The sequence below is a fragment of the Bos javanicus genome, chromosome 20 (genome assembly GCF_032452875.1).
Source record: "Bos javanicus breed banteng chromosome 20, ARS-OSU_banteng_1.0, whole genome shotgun sequence".
Classification (NCBI taxonomy): domain Eukaryota; kingdom Metazoa; phylum Chordata; class Mammalia; order Artiodactyla; family Bovidae; genus Bos; species Bos javanicus.
Window position 1 is genome coordinate 37,892,499 of NC_083887.1, and position 17,626 is coordinate 37,910,124.

Consider the following 17,626-nt stretch of genomic DNA (forward strand, 5'->3'; position numbering starts at 1 on the left):
CGTGCTTTCCCGCCAGGCGCTTAAAACCGTACTCGCAGGCCCAGCGCCACCTCAGACCAGTTCCACCTGGGTGCAGCTCCTACACCAAATAGAATTCCAGTCCTTCCCCCGGCCGCAGCCAATCCCCGAAGCTCCTCGGCCTCCAAAACCGCTGCGGGTTCTGATTGGCTCACAGAGTTGGCCTGGGGGGGAGGGTGCAGACGCGGGGGAAAGGGGTGGAGCTGGAGGTCGGTCCCCGGGCGGGGAAGTGGCCACTGCGCAGGCGTGGATGGAAAAGGCTACCCAAACAAACACAGCCTCACCACTGGGAGGCCTCCCGCTTTTCCCCGCCTACCTTTTTCTTGGGCTCTCCGGACTCCCAATCGCCGGGCTTTACCCGCCCCCGTCAACGTCTGGGCACGTCCCCCTCGCGGCGCGGGCCACGCACTACTGTGCACTTAACCTCTGCCAGTCTGGCGGGAACCCGGAGGCAGGGGCGGCGCGGACGGCCCGCAGTGTTGCCGGCGGGGAGCCGAGGCCTGCAGCCGCTGCAGGGCCGACGATGACTTGTTACCGAGGCTTCTTGCTGGGCAGCTGTCGTCGCGTGGCTGGGGGCCGGGCAGTGGTGCTCAGGGGGCCGGGCGCGGGAGGCCCCGCCGCGCGGCCGTGGCTCGGCGGTGAAGGTGGCAGCAGGCGGCACCTGGGGCAGGGGCAGCCGCGCGAGCTGGCGGGCTGTGGTAGCCGCCCCGACGGCGGCTTCCGCCCGTCCCGGGTGGTGGTGGTGGCCAAAACCACCCGGTACGAGTTCGAGCAGCAGCGATACCGTTACGCGGAGCTGTCGGAGGAGGACCTGAAGCAGCTGGTGGGTCCCGGCGGCCCCCGCTCTTGTGTCTCGGCCGGGCCCAGGCCCGCGACTCTGGGGGGCCGGCCGCGCCCCCTCGGGGGAGACCTCTCGGGACAACCCTTCTTCCCGGGGCGTCCTAGATGCCAGGCCTGCCCTGCACGCTACCCTCCACTCCCTCCGGCTTCGCTTGTAGGCTCCCCTCTCCTGCGTGTGCGCGCGAGCGTGTGTGTGTGTGTATGTGTGTGTGTGTGTGTGTTCAGAGAGAGAGAGGGAGGGGCAGGTTCACTGTTAGTGCGAAGACCCCCGCCCCCAAGCCGGGGCGTCTGGAGGAACCTTGGGTGGGAGAAGGACTCTCACTGTGGGAGAGGTTTGGGCATTCATTTGCGCCCTCACCACCCACACCCCCTTTAAACAACCCGGAGCGAGGTAGGTCTGAAGCTTGGATGCTCTGGGAATCTCTCCCCAGGCCGCCCCGGGGGGAAAGGGGGCCCCTGGGTACCGCTGCGGGCAGCGGAAAAGAGGGCTCTGGTATCGTGGACACACCCCCTTTTACTGGGCACGACTGCCAGGCCTGGGGCACTCGGGAGAGCCAGTCGGCTTGAGCCTTTTCCGTGCTGGAACGTGGTCCTCAGACAAGGTTCTAGGAGTTTGCTTTAAAAGCTCACGTGTCTCCGGTGCTAGGAAGAGCAAGGGAGAAATTTGACTTTGAATGTATGTTATTAAATAGAAAGGTCCAAACGAAGGAAGGTAAATACAGCGCCTATGTCTATAGTGTAGTAATGCCTCCACAACAGACTATGTTTGGTATGGATGTTTATTAATATCTTTGAAAAGTATATAAATACACCTAATTATGGCTTCCCTGGTGACTCAGAGGTTAAAGCGTCTGCCTGCAATGCGGGACACCTGGGTTCGATCCCTGGGTCGGAAAGATCCCCTGGAGAAGGAAATGGCAACCCACTCCAATATTCTTGCCTGGATAATCCCATGGACGGAGGAGCCTGGTGGGCTACACCAGGCTCTTGGGGTCGCAAAGAGTCGGACACGACTGAGCGACTTCACTAAGGTGGTGAATATTACCTACTTTCACTCTTATTTTTGAAGCATCTAATCCCACGCCCACACCCACTTTAGGAAAAGGAGAATGATGTTTCTACGATGAACCGTATATCTGGAAAAATCTCCATTGGAAATCTCTTAATTGTTGAGACCACCCCAAAAGACTTTGGAATTAATTTCCTGTAACCATAGTCCTGTAGCATTCTGTACCAGAATAGACACTCTGGTCCTGAACTTGTAGTTGGCAATCATCAGCAATTTTTTGGTAATATTTTATCAAATATTGAAGGGCTTATCAAAATGAAGGGCTTCCCTGGTGGCTCAGCTGGTATAGAATCCTCCTGCAACGCCAGAGACCCAAGTTCATTCCCTGGGTGGAGAAGATTCCCTAGAGAAGGAAATGGCAACCCACTCCAGAAAGTGAAAGTGTTATTTGCTCAGGTACCTTGCCACCCTATGGACTGTAGCCCCAGCCATAAGTACTGTTTTCAACATTTAGCTTCATTGTTTAATGAGTTAATTGAGGAGGGCCTCTGTATTCATCTGATGGCAATGCTAGGTGCTCATTTCTCTCCTTTTCCTAAAGTGTTTGAGAGTAGCAGTTTATGGAAAACATTTGCATCATTTAAAGAGTAAATCAAACAGTTTGATTGGACTCTGTTGCAGAGGAAGAGGGTGGGAAGATTTGGGAGAATGGCATTGAAACATGTATAATATCATGTATGAAACGAGTTGCCAGTCCAGGTTCGATGCATGATGCTGGATGCTTGGGGCTAGTGTACTGGGACGACCCAGAGGGATGGTATGGGGAGGGAGGAGGGTTCAGGATGGGGAACACATGTATACCTGTGGCGGATTCAGTTTGATATTTGGCAAAACTAATACAATTTGTAAAGTTTAAAAATAAAATAAAATTTAAAAAAAAGAGTAAATCAAACAGTTTGAGCAGGAGGTTGGAGTAGTTGAGTTTGTGTTAAAGGAGTGAAGCTGAGAGTGAGGCAGGAAATAAAAAGGTGAGAAGCAATTGTTTCTGATTTGGGAAAGAGGTGGTGTCCTTTGGGTCCTGCTTCTAATTCTGCATATCTGTTATACTTTTTAGAAGCTGTCAAGTGCTGTATACGCATAAATATGTTCTTCATAACAATTTTATGGAAGCCTCCCACAACAGTTAAAAACAATACACTTGGTTGGCATGATCAGAGTGTGGGATTGGGGATCAGGAGCTTGCAGCCAGGCCCAAGTCCTGTGTGGTCAAATTCCTCTGCTGCTTTTTAACTTCTCTGGGGCTCCTTGGTGACAGTGGTACTTTTGGTGTGGTGCTGCCAGTTTTCAGGGTGCGTCCACCTAGTTCACTCTGTGAAGTACTAGGATTGGACTAGAGAGCCTCCAAGGCCCTTTCTGATACTTCAGAACTCTGAATAACTTGTATAAGGCCTCACGATATGAGTGGCATCTGAATTAGATTAATTCTTGAATATCTGAACTAGATTACCACTTATCAAAACTTTTTAAATGTAAGATAAATCAAGTCTTTCAAAAATTGAACTACCTGGTATACCCACTCTTGAGTATCTGAAGAGAAATCTGTAATGGGTAAATATTTGCCTATTGCTTGAGTATGCTGTTTGGAATAAGAAAACTTTTGAAGTAACACTTCGGGACTGTGGAACAGAGTTTTGAAATAGCTGCTGTTGCTATCATTTCAACTAAGTGTTATTGGATTTGTCTGTAACTGATTTGAGGTATTTATATTAAGGCCAGTATTCAGAATGAAGGGCTTCCCAGGTGACTGAGTGATAAAGAATCCTCCTGCCAAGCAAGAGACATGGATTTGAACCCTGGGTTGAAAAGATGCCCTGGAGAAGGAAATGGCAACCCACTCAAGTATCCTTGCCTGGGAAATCTCATGGACAGAGGAGCCTGGCAGGCTACAGTCCCTGGGGTCACAAAGAATTGGGACAGGACTTAGCGACTAAACGACAACAAATTTGGAATGGAATAGTATTAGGTGGAGCCCGTACCAGAGTTCAGGGACAGGCCAAACAATACTGGACTGTGTGAAATTGTTCTAAAATGGGATTCTGTGATAGGAATGATATGGTTAATATTGTTTGCTATTTTGTTGGGGTAAAAGGTACTGAGGGATAGGAATCATGTGAATTGGGTATAAAAGACAGTCGCCAAGTGTTCGCTTCCTTGAGTGTTCTGGCACCGTGGCTGGCTGTGTCTATGGTGTCTTGGGAACCTGAAGTTTTAGGGCAGATGGTTCTCTCTTGTGGGGGTGGTGGTGATTGTTCTGTGGCAAAATAGATCTCTATTAGGGTACTTGTTAAAATGAAAATGGAAGGCGAGGGATAGAGTGTAAGAATAATTTCATACTCTGAAGCTTCATGGTTCGGTAACCTTGTAGAAACATAAACAATTAAAGGAAATATTTCTTAGTTGATAAAGCATAAACAGACTGGGTCAAAGTTTGACTTTTAATTGCTCGTTCATATTGGTTTTACTTTGGTTTATTTTCAATTCTTGCATTTCCTTTCCCCCTAGCTGATCAGTGACTTTTCTTGTGAATAAATTTTTAGTCAGCGAGTTTACCTTTCCTGGCTCAAAACCTTGCAAGGACTAAACTATTTTATTACGCTTGCCTCATAAGTGATGTAGCTGTCAGTGGATGTGGAGCTTATATTATCAGGGTTGATGCCACTCACAAACTAAACCTTTGGATGAATCAAAACTGATTGGAAAGGATTTTGCCATCATAAACACACCTATCGGCCAAAGAGAATGTTTTATTTCAGAATATTTTAATATATGCCAAATAACAAATAAACCGTTACCACCCGTATCTGGCTCCACTCCAAGTCATACAACCCCAGAAGCAACTCCTTTTAATGGTTTCCATTTTTAATTTCTTTTAAAATTAGTGTCCTAGTGGGATAGCATTATTTCATTTAGTAGTCCCTCTGTCACTGGCTTAAGTTCTTCCTAGTTACTGCCTTCTTAGCAGATTTGGGAGATGCAGCACCTTGGATTTTGTTCTCCTTACTCTGAAAACAGTGGTGTAACTTGTAGTTCTTGGGCAGATAACATTTCTGCCACATGTGCAGTGAGTGTAGTGTATGCACCATGAGTGTTTATCAAGTGAACGAACATGATCTGGAGTCCTGCCAGAGTCTTCCAACGGAACCTCACTCCTTTCACATCTTCTAGACACAGGAACCTGAGTAGTCTATCCAAAGTGAACATCTGGCCACTTTACTCCTCTGCTTAGAACGCCTCAGAAGCTCCCTGTAACCTATAGAGTCACCCAGGGAATTTGTTAGAATGCAGGTACCTGAACCTTATCTTTCTTCCCCTCAGATGTAAAGATTCAGTTTGTGGAGAACTCGCAGACTCTGGGCTCTGAACCATACCCTTAAGACTGCTGATGCTTAAGGGATTCACATTTTTAACAAACTCTCCGTTTGCAGTTGGTCCCCAGATCACACTTTGAGGTGAACCTTTATTATCCTTTGTGTGCTAAAAACAAGGTCTTTTAGGAACTGACTCGGGTCCACCTCTTAAGCTTTATTTCTAATCACTTCTTGTCTAGAACTTCATTTTCCATTGCTTTCAAACTGCTTTAATTTCCATTAGATGTTGTGCTTATCTAATTAATTTTTTTATGTATCAGTAGCACATTAAAATGGTTCAAAATGTAAAAGATACAGAAGAGTATGCAGTGAAAACTCTTATTCTTGTCAATGGACACTCAGTTTTTGTCCCTGAAAGTAACCAATGTTAATTTCTTGTGTTTCCTTCCAGAAATAATCTATACATACAAACCCACAGAGTGAAATGTTCTTTTTTTTTTATCCCATCCCCTTTTACTCAATGCTAACATATTATTTAAGTTATTCTGCCCCTTATTCCTTTTAGTATGTACATAGTATTTTGTGCAAATGCCTTAGTTTTTAAAAATATACTATGTAATGAATAGTAATAATTTGTGTTATGGATAACACAAATAATAATTTGTATTAATGAATCAAACTCTAAATACTTAAAAGTAAAATTGCTAAGTGAGAAAAATTTGAAATTTTAATAAGTATTGCCAAATTGCTTCCCTTAGAGGCTGTACCAGTGTGTACCTTCACCAGCAATATACGAAGGTACTTATTTTTTCATAAACAGCTTAGCACATGTTGGGGTCTTTGTTAACCTGTAGGTGCAAAATGGTATTTCAGGGTCGTTTGATTTGCGTCCACCAGTGTCTTTACCTTTGTAGCCCCTTTTGCTTCGAATCCTCCTTCATCCTTTAGCCCAGGGGTCCCTAACCCCACCACCCCACCCAGCTCCCAGGCCACGGATCTCTGCTGGCTTGTGGTCTGTTAGGAACCCGGCCCCACAGAGAGGTGAGCAGCAGGAGAGGGAGAGAAGCTTAATCTGTTATTTACAGCCCTCCCTATCGCTCTCATTACTCAGTAAATGTAACTCAATAAATGTAATGTGCTTGAATCATTCTGAAACCATCACGCCCTGCCCTCATCTGTGGAAAAATTATCTTCCGTGAAATATCCCTGATGCCAAAAAGGTTGGGGGGACCACTGCTTTAGCTAGTTCCCGTTCTTGCCAAAGGGTGAAGCTTACACATTCCTCTCACAGGAAGCCATCCTTGATAACCTTGCTGGGCCCATCTCTAGCCATCAAGGTTGTGTTAGGTATTCTTCACTGTGTTTTCATAATACGTATCTTTGTGAGTTTTCCACTTTAGCACATGATCTGTGGTTATTTTTTCCTCTGGAGTTGAGGTCAGAGCTGTAGTTTACTCCTCATCCTCTGCCTTTCCATCTCCACTAAATAAAGGTAGGGAAATGTTTCTGAATTAAAAATTTTTTTTTTTTTTCTTTTTTAGTTCTTTTTACCCTGAGGCTGCCAGTCCAGAGTCTTATTTCCAGTGTCACGCTTAGGAAAGATGTTAGTTGCTGAAAACCTAAGGTAGAGATTGGATTTCCCTGGTGGCTTAGATGGTAAAGTGTCTGTCTACAATGCGGGAGACCCGGGTTTGAGCCCTGGGTTGGGAAGATCCCCTGGAGAAGGAAATGGCAATCCACTCCAGTACTATTGCCTGGAACATCCCATGGACAAGAGGAGCCTGGCAGGCTGTAGTCTATGGGGTCGCAAAGAGTCAGACACGACTGAGCAATTTCACTTCACTTCACTAAGGTAGAGATTACTGATGTGAGTTCCCTGAAAGAGGCTCCATGGTTAAATATGTTTGAGAACCGTAAGCCTAAACAGACGATGCTTCTATTTGACCATGAAATTTTGGATGGAGGCAGAAAATGTTTTTATTTCTGTGGAACACAGCTTGGGAAATAGAGGCATACGATATATAAGTATATAAGTTTTTACAGTTAAATAAGAGACTTATAAAGGTGTAAAAGGATTGAATATCACAGTAGCTAAGATTCCATTAACAGAATTATTGATCAATATGCTTTAGAGCCCTGGTTTTCAACCAGCCCTATATATTAGGCTTACTTGGAGAAGCCTGTAGCCAGTCATGAAATTGTAAATAATTTTAATTTTTTTTTTACTATGATCACTTTTTCTATATTTTTATTTATATGATGTAAACTTTGAATATAGAAAGGTATTTATTGATGCATATTAATAACTTCTCAACTAATAAAGTATAAGTTGACTGTGTTTTAGCCTTTTTTTGTCTTTAAAAATTTACATCAGTAATATATTCTTTAGAATGTGTCATTTTTAGAAATTTGCTTTTCTTATTCACTGTTGGTTATAAATTCTATGTTGATATATGTTAATTCATTTTAACTACTATATAGTATTCCATTATTTGAATAATTAGGTTATTTTCAGTTTTTCCACTATTTAAAAAAATGCTTCAAATAAAAATACAAGTAATTTTTCCATAAGCATTGAATGACTCGCTGATTCCAGTGTTCTCATCAGCACTTGGTAGACTTTAGCATTTTTGCCAGTGTGATGAGGGTGAAAATTGTATCTTTTAATTTTAAGCTACTTAAGTATTAAAGAATAAGGAAGAGTTTATATGTGAAGGGAAGGGAACGGTACTAGCAAGGCAGCAGGAAAGGTCATCTTTTTGCCAGTAATAAAACCTCAAACTTGGTGACTAATTCACAATCAGAAAAATCTCGTATCATGATGAACTCATATTTGGTACAGAAGATAACATGAAGCAGTTTACTCTTGTTACATGCAGTATAGTTTATTTTTTCTTGACTATTAATTCTGATTGTGACCACCAGATTAATGTGGCAGCCATTCTGAGGGCAATTTGAAAATCATTGCTCAAGAGGGAATATTATTGAAGCTAAACACTTTAAGTGAAAGTGAAAGTCGCTCAGTCTGTGTCTGACTCTTTGTGACATATCCATGGAATTCTCCAGGCCAGAATACTAGAGTGGGTAGCTGTTCCCTTCTCCAGGGGATCTTCCCAACCCAGGGATGGAACCCAGGTCTCCCACATTGCAGGCGGATTCTTCACCAGTTGAGCCACAGGGAAAGCCCAAGAGGGCCTTATAAAGTTGTTAGATGCCATGGTTTTAGCTCGTAGTGGTTTTAACTCTTAACAGCAGAACACAACCCTTGCTCAGCCTTGCTCTCTTCCCCGCAGGAGTGGAGGATAGCTCAGTTTTTCTGAGACGTCACTATTCTGGGACTAGTGTGAAAGCAGCCTTCTGGTGGGAGTGGTTAGATGATGAGGGGAATGGGAAGTATTTTTAAGGAAGAAACTGCTTTAGAAACTCAAGAGGCAAGCTATTACAAGAGACCAGATAAGAGTTGATGTTGTCCAGAACTCAAGCAGTGGCAACATGAAAATAAAGGACAGATAGGAGAAATAGTTCACAGGTATAATTACTGGGCTTTACCACTGGCTGGCTGTGGAGATTCATTGTGGAGGGAGAATTAAAGCTGACACCTGGGATTTACTCTGTTGACTAGGTAAATGGAAGTATTATTAACTACTATATGGGATTCAGAAAAGCAAATTAGGAATATATAATCAGATTTAGATGGTTTTGGGGAGAAGTACTTGACCTACTGGGTGGATATAAAGGTAGACGTTTAAAAATTGGAGCCTGTAACTCAAGAAACAGCTTGAGCTAGCAGTTAACTTCTTAGGTGCTGGTGTATACTGGGTAGATCAAGTCCCTGGAGTGGGGAGATAATGAAAGTGAAACGGAAACAGATAGGCATGTCAAAGATGGAAGCTGGTGCCATCCCATTGCATAAGGGAGTCAGTAACAGAATTAAGGAGAATGCAGAAGCAGGGCTAGAACAATGAGGACAGTAAAGGTGAGGGCCTGAGATAAAGAGTAAATGGAATAGAAATAAGTGAAGATAAATACTAAATACAGCTGAAGAAATGGTTAGAGTTTCCTGTGGCTGGCTTGATCTGGCTCGGATAAATAGTTTACTTTCTCTAGCTGTTAGTTAGGTGCCACTAATCCTTTTAAGGCAGTTTTGGGTGGTGCTTGGTGTACCATTTAGTTGTGTATTCTTCTAAGAGTGCTTAAATTATGCCTAGTGAGTTTACATACCAGCTGTCATTGTCTCACAGGTTTGTGCATTTCTTACATGTTAAATTTGAAAAGATATATTTCCTTCCCTTACTGGAGTACAAAATAGTAAACACTCATCTGACTAGTAAAACAAGTTAAAATTTTAATTCGGTTTTGGTCAAGTAAAGATGTCTGTGATACTTGAATAGAAGTGTTTGGGCCATTTAGAAAACAGCACGACTATCGCATCTGGCCTTGGGGCGTGGTTAAATTCTGTCCTTTCAGAATCCTCTCCCTGCCCCCTTTCATGTTGTGCTGTGTTTTGTCTTAACCTCGAAGCATGTGGGGGGAAGCGTTGTTGGCTTTGGCAGATTTTATAGGGGCAGTTCTGTTACGTTAAGTGTGTCTGCTGTAGAACTTTTAGGTTCACACCGGTTTTTCTATATTAGTGGATAATCTTTAAAAAAAACTTTTTGTTAATGCTGATGAGAATTAACAAGCTTTTGGAGGAAAAAAAGAAAAAAATATTAAGAACTTTGTCACTAATACTGATACCTTAAATGTAGCATTGCAGAGTTGAGAATGTATTCTAAATTTCAGTAATTTCTTTAGTTTCTTAATTTTAAGATGTTTTACAGAGAATTCCTGAGTTCCTGTTTTTGTCTAATTGAAGTATGTTTTTAAATCTTTGAAGTGTTGTTATTTTCTAAGCTGGTAGCTAGAAATTCTTACTATCCTTTGAGTATTAAATAAAATTGTTTTTTAATATAAGAGCAAGTTAAATAGTGATATAAGACTTTCTAATTGATGCTTTTTATTAGTGATTTTTAAAACTGTCTTATCTCTTAGTTGCCTAGTTAGCTGCTGCTACTGCTAAGTCGTTCAGTCATGTCCGACTCTGTGCGACCCCATAGACGGCAGCCCACCAGGCTCCCCCGTCCCTGGGATTCTCCAGGCAAGAACACTGGAGTGGGTTGCCATTTCCTTCTCCAGTGCAGGAAAGTGAAAAGTGAAAGTGAAGCTGCTCAGTTGTGTCCGACTCTTAGCGACCCCATGGACTGCAGCCTACCAGGCTCCTCCGTCCATGGGATTTTCCAGGCAAGAGTACTGGAGTGGGGTGCCATTGCCTTCTCCAGCCTAATTAGCTTGTCTATGTTAATACAACTTAGTAGGCCAACCAGCTACATTGTTTATGAAAATAATTAATGAAAGAACTTGTATTCCCTAAATAAATGTATTAAGCATGAGTTATTAAAGAATTATAGTAATTCACAAGAAGAAATTCTCTTGAGATGTAATTTTTACACAGCATCATGTAAGTTTAAGGTGTACAGCATAATGATTTGACATTTATACGTCATGAAATGATTATCACAGTAAGTTTAGTAAGCATCTGTCATCTCATATAGATATAAAATTAAAGAAATAGAAATTTTTTTTCTTGTGATGAGACCTCTAAGGATTTACTCTCAACAGCTTTTATATATAACATACTGCAGTGTTAATTAAAATTATCATGTTGTACATCTCTAATATTTATCTTAAAACTGGGAGTTTGTACCTTTTGACTACTTTCCTCCAACTCTCCGTTCCTTCTAGTAACCACAGATCTTCTCTCTTTTTCTGAATGAGTTTGTTTTTGAAGTATAATTGACCTACAGCACTATGTTCTTGTTATAGAGCATCATGATTGATGTTTCTAACGTTTCAGAGTGATCACCACATAATCATTTCATACTGTGACTCATTTATTTTGCAACTGTTGTCCCAGAGGTCTCTTAAACTGTCCTTATTTCTTTTTATTCTTTTTTTCCTTTTTCTGTTCATCTCCAGTGATTTCCACTACTATATCTTTCATCTCGCTGATCCATCCCTTTATATCATCTAATGTAATGTTGAGTCCTTCTAGTGTATTTTTCATTTCAGTTATTATTCTTCATCTCTGTTTCGTCATCTTTATATTTTTGAAGTGAAAGTTTTAGTCGCTCAGTCATGTCCAACTCTCTGAGACCCCATGACTGTCAAGCTTCTCTGTCCATGGAATTCTCCAGGCAAGAATACTGGAGTGAGTAGCCTATCTGTTCTCCAGGGGATCTTCCAGACCCAAGGATTGAACCTGGGTCTCCTGCATTGCAGGCAAATTTTTTAGTGTCTGAGCCACCAGGGAAGCCCCTTATATTTTCTAACTCTTTTTTTTAAAACCTTTTAACTTCTCACTCTTCTCATTTAATCTTCTCCAGAGTTCTTTGATCATTACCTTGAACTCTATCAGGCTTAGATTTCCTGTCTCCATTTCATTTAATTCTGCGATTTTATCTTGTTCACTTATTTGGAACGTATTCCTCCCTGCTGCATTATTCCTGATTTGCTGTTTTTGTTTCTGTATATTTGGTAAGCTGGTTATGTTTTCCAGCTTTGGAGAAACAGCCTTTTTTAGATGTCCTTTGCATGTCAGCAACACACTTTTTTCTGGTCACCAGACTTACATACTCTAGGGATGCCTCCTATTGGGCTGCATGGGCCCTCCTGTGCCAGCTGACTACTGTGGGGTGTCTGGTTGGTTGTCAGGCCCTGCCTGGTGTGCTGGCTGCTGTGGGGTGGGGTTGGGTCATGAGGCTGCTGGCTGTGTGGCTCTGGGGTCCCTTGACCTGGTGCTGGCCCACTTGTGGGTGGAGCTGAGTTCTGGACTAGGTGGTTGCATGTAGGGGTTCCACATCTGGTATTGGCCTGCTGATGGGCAGGGCTGGCTCTTGACATGACTGGCTGTGGGGTCGGAGATGTCGCAAAGCTGGCGTCAGCCTAATGGTGGGTGGAGTCAGATCTTGGCAGCTGGTTGAGAGCACAAGCTGCTCCAGAGCTGCTGTTGGCCCACTGGTGGGTGGGGCTGGGTCAACAGGATCCCCAGGCTGGTACCTGCCCTTTGGTGGGAGAACCGGGTCCTGAGGTTGGCACCATCCCACTGGTGGGTGGAGGCAGTCCTGGAGTCTCTGGTTGCAGGGCCCTGGAGGTCCTGGAGTTGGGGTCAACCCACTGGTGGCCAGGGCCCAGGGGGCCTTGAACTGTGCTGCCCCACTCCCCAGTGAGTGAAGCCGGCCCCCAGGCTATTACAGGTCCACTGATAGGCGGAGCCGGGTCCTGGGGATCCCAGGCCTGCTATGAGCGTGCTGGTGTGTGGGCTGGGTCTCGGGTTCTCAGGTGGACAGGGCTAGGTCTGGGGTTACCTATGGGCTCACGGGGTCTTTAGGTGGCAGGCCTGTGGGTTCGCATCCCACAGGCAGTGGCAGTAATAAGCTAGAGAGGGAGTTCCATAATGGTGTTGGCCAGCGCCAGTGCCCTCATGGTGGAACGAGCGTCCCACAGTGGCCATCACCAGTGGCCCACGTCGTCAGGGTGAGCTCTAGTTGCCTCCTGCCTCCTCAGGAACCTCTCCAAGATCAGCAGATGGGTCCGACCCAGGATTTTTTCAAATGGCTGCTTCTGCGCTGGGTCCTGGAGTGTGTGAAGTTTTGTGTGTGCTCTTTATTTCCCACAGCCCTGGTTCTCCTAAAAGTAAGTCCCCTGGCCTTCACAGCCAGATGTCTGGGGACTCGTCTTCCCAGTGCAGGGCCTCTGGGCTGGGGCGTCGGTGTGGGCTCTGGCCCTTGCTCCTTGGGAAGCGGCTCTGCAGTTGTGAATTATTCCTTCCCCCCGTTTGGGGGTGTCCACCCAGGGGTGTGGGCCTTGACTGCGCTGCATCTCATACCTCTTACTGTCTTGCTGTGGTTCCCATGTATCTTTAGTTGTAGAAGATCTTTTCTGCTGGTCTTCTGTTTTGTTTCTTTTTCTTTGATAGTTTTTCTATAAGTAGTTTTACTTTTGTTGTTCCCCCCAGATTACGTGCTTTTTGATTCTAGCGTTCACTCTAGTGACCATGTTTCCTACTTGATGATTAAATGAATGTTTCTAAACTTCCCTCTCAACATTTTACTTTGTGGATGATTTTAGAAGACACATAGTTTAAAAGAATATTAATGATAAGATAGTGACATTATAAAATATTCTAAACATCTAGCAAAAACAATTATTGAAGACTATATGTCCTTACATCTAGAAGTTATCCACTCTCAAGCAGCCAGCAAGCCCTTTGGATTGTGTAAATTTCAGATAGAGTTCAGAAATTGGAATACAAGAGAGCTGCAAGTCCAAGTAGAACAGAGGTCATTACATGACCTTTAGATGACTGCTTTCTAAAATAATAGTTCATCTTTGGTCTTCAGTAGCCAAATTCAGCATGTTAAAAAATCCATTTAGGAAAAAAAAAAAAAGACACTCAGGCTGTAAAACATGGACTTTTGAAATCCTGTTGACTACATTCAGGATTCAGGATGTACTGATTCAGGAAACTTAATGCTGTATTTGGTATTAAAACCACATTATGATTTTCTGGAACCAGACTTTCTAATTAAGTTTATACTTGTGGGTTTCACAGATAGCCATTAAAATGTATGTTCAAAAAACCCCAAAACAACCCAGTCTGTCTTATATAGGGCTTTTTAAAGAAATACAATATGTAAAGCATATTATGTAATAAGGCAAAATTTGTTTTATTTTGATATAGCTCGCACTGAAAGGCTCTAGCTACAGTGGACTGCTTGAGCGACATCATATTCACACCAAAAATGTAGAGCACATTCTTGATAGTTTACGGTAAGTCTGTGGGATCAGGTGTTAAGTGGGCTTCTGTATTGAGGACTTTCAATTTTTTAATTTTTACTAGCAGCTAATACTTAGATTTTTAGGAGAGATAGCCATTATAGAATCATTTTAAGAAAATTATATTGTGGCTAATGGATCTGGTATTAGAGTATTTTTAAGGAAGTTTTTATTGTACTCTGAAAATTTCAGATTGTCAGTTATTATTTGGTCTGCCCAAGAAGTGCCTTTTCTACACAGTTAATTTTGTACACAGCAGGCTTCAACTGCAGGATAATGTTTTATTTCTTAAACAGAATAGTAGATTATATAGGTGTTCATTATAATAGTTTTTGAATGTCTAAAAATTATGATTATAGAAACTTCCATTAATTAAAGGCCAAATGAGTCAGTGAATAAGTGTGTGTATGCAAGAGAATCAATGTGAGGACATGCAAATTAGGAAGTGTTTTAGTCACTGTTTTTATCAGGCAGTCAATATTTGTTGAATTTAAAATAATAGCTATTTGCTCTTATTTTAAAAAATTGTCTCTCAAAGTGTTAGTCTTTTGGACCATTTTGTATTAATGAATTTTAGTGTCAGGAAGAGTAGAGAAAATAAAAGGAAATTCTAATTAATATTGCTGTTGATCAAGGGCTTTAAAAAATGTTTTTAAAGCACATTGGAGACTTGAGATAGTTTATTCATATGCTTCCTATAGTTAATAGTTGATTGATTGTTGTGGTTAAATGAATATAAAGCTGACCTTCCAAAGTTAACATAAATTTGTTTGTAAAATAAATTTGTTTATTTTACATCTCTATTGTAATAATCTGCCTCTCAAAAAACATACTGCTTTATGTTAGTGGAAATTTTATATACCCTTTACTTTTTTTATCTTAGGAATGAGGGAATTGAGGTTCGTCTCGTAAAGAGGAGAGAATATGATGAGGAAACTGTTCGATGGGCAGATGCTGTCATAGCTGCAGGAGGTAATAGTTTTGCAGAGGTAAAGGCGTTGGAATATGGAAATCTCTTTAATAGTCATATTTCCAAATATCCTGTGAGCTAGCTGTAATGAAGCTTTCAGATTCCTACCGTAAGACAAATTTTGAGATTTTTAGAATCAGATTTTAAAAGATGTGCTTTATACAACATTTTAATTTTTTAGTGGATGATGTTACTGTGAGGTTCTGTGCATGTGTATTTCTGTATGTATATTTAAGGTGTGCCTTTAACTTTAAATATGATACAAGGATTGTTTATAATTGTATTTTGGTTTAGTTATGCCAGTCTTTAAAAAATAGTTGAGTTTAAGAGTTTAATGAGATTAGATAAATTCCATCGCTCTTTGGTCCCAGTATTCTTTTTTTTTTGGTCCCAGTATTCTTATGCTTGTTTTTTTTCTGAGCTGTATTATTACCTTAGTGACCATTCTTTATAAACCTTTATGGGTTTTTTTTTTTTGGTGGGGAGAAAAATGCAAAGTTGGACACTTTGGATGTATTTTCATTAAAATAATTTGTGAATTTGGACTGATGGTATGAGAGAGGGAAAGAGGAATGGTTAAAAGAAGTGATAGGGTTAGAATAGTGGCTCCCACCTGGGGGCCACTATTGGCATCTAATGGGTAGAGGCCAGGGATACTGCCCATCACCCTACAGGCTCAGGACAACCCCCAAAACAGAACAATTACTTGGCCTAAAGTGTCACTCTTGCCACTCTTGAGAAACTCTGGATTAGCGTTGGAGAGAGAATACAAAGAAGAGTGGGTAGAAGGGAAGTGGAGGAGGCTGTGGTAGCCAACAGGATGGGGTGGGGTGTGATTGCTAAAAGAACTAATGTTCACAGTGTTGTTAATCGGACTTGTTACAAAACTAGTGTTTAATGCTTTATGTCCTTCAGGGGATGGCACGATGCTCTTGGCGGCAAGTAAAGTCTTGGACAGACTTAAACCAGTTATTGGCGTAAACACCGACCCAGAACGGTAAGGAAAAAGAATTTTTTTAACCTGTTATACATACAAACATTTATTCTTTGCTTTGCATAGTATGTATTTATGATGAATCTTAAAGTTTGGAAGCTCTTTATCCTCTTGCTACAGGGTGTCTGCCATGGTGCTTGCTGTGTGAGTGGAAACATCACCCTTCCTGGCTATCATGAATGTTAGAACTATGTACCAGAACCATTTTGGTGATGAAATCTAGGCATGTAGAATTGATCTCTACCTTTAGAAGATTTCTCTTCTTTGTAGTTATTCTCAAGGTATTAGCTCTCTTTTGTTAGCTTAGGCATGAGAAATACATATGCATTGCCCTGGCACTGGTGGTAGAAAATTATGATTCGGGATGGACAAGTCCTCACATCTGATTTCCCAGGTAGTTTGGGAGTAGTGTCTGTAGCTGAAAATACCTGAACCCTTGATTGAGGTGAGTACTGGTGACCTTTGGTGTTGCTGGTGATGGATGAGTTAATGATGTTGCATCTTCTACCCTTACTTAGGCTCTTATCTACATTCCTAAGTATGCCTCCACTGACTTCCTGGGTGACTTCATTGACTTAATAAATAAATCAAACCCTGTTAGCACTTTTTCCCCCTTTCTTCAGCTTCTCTGACATATAACCTTATTCTGTTCCAGCCACTCACAACCATGATCATATCTGGAATTTGCAGTCATCTAGAATTTCCCCATCTCTCAAATCTCTCTGACCATAGCCTTCTTCCTTAATAGCATACCTATTTCCTCAATTCTAATAAATCTGCCCTTTGATTTTCAGTGTGTTGATCCCCTCTGTTTTTTTCTTAATTCTCTCTTCATTCACTTTCCTGACAAATTAAAATATTTTCTACCATTATCTTTCTACTTAGTCATAGATAAGTCTTTTCTATTCCTTTTCTCTACTATCTCCAGAATAACTGATTAACGTCTGTCGTTTTAACTAAGATTCTGGTGACTCCAGAATCTTTATATCCAACAGTGATCTTGCTTCTACTCTTACCTTATTTTAGTCTCTGTCCACTGCAGCCACAGTGACTGTTTTATAAAAGTTTGGTAATATTAGATAGACTTCTCTGCTCAGAGTCTTACTGTGGCTCCACATCTAACTCAGGATAAAATTAATTTTACAATGACTAGGATGACCAGTTCCTTCTCATCCTGGTTTGCTTGGGATTTTCTCAGTTTTAGCACCGAAAGTCCTTCGTCCTGGGAAAATTGTCCGTCTCGGACAAATGGGGATGGTTGATCACCCTCACTGTGACATTCAAGACTCTACATTATCTGGCTTCTGACTATTCTGTATCCTTATGTCCTATTATTTTCTCTTTCTTCATGCTGTTGTAGCTATACTGGCTTCCACTTGAATGTATCTGGTGGCAGTTAAAAGTAATGTATCTACAAATGGACTTGTCTCCTTTCCCCACTGCCATACTTGATGAATGGAATTGTAATGGGTGCTAAAGCTGTGGCGACTCGTCCTCACTCCCTCCCTTCACTCCCTTCATCATATTGGTCAGGTATTTAGTGTGAAGTTTTA

General features: G+C 42.0%; 1 protein-coding gene across 4 annotated transcripts in view; it reads left to right on the forward strand.

The window, feature by feature from the left end:
• The first annotated feature begins 230 nt into the window (after positions 1-230).
• Positions 231-17,626, forward strand: part of NADK2 (NAD kinase 2, mitochondrial) — a 45,441-nt gene continuing 28,045 nt past the window's right edge. Inside the window, exons 1-4 of one of the 4 annotated variants that reach the window (XM_061393718.1) lie at positions 231-841; positions 14,015-14,103; positions 14,993-15,081; positions 15,995-16,076. In XM_061393718.1, the coding sequence (XP_061249702.1) occupies positions 269-841; positions 14,015-14,103; positions 14,993-15,081; positions 15,995-16,076 (833 nt within the window). In that variant the 5' untranslated portion in view covers positions 231-268. Of the gene's footprint in view, positions 842-9,990; positions 10,090-14,014; positions 14,104-14,992; positions 15,099-15,994; positions 16,077-17,626 lie in introns of those variants that run through there. The other 3 variants (XM_061393720.1, XM_061393721.1, XM_061393722.1) reach the window with 3 other exon arrangements.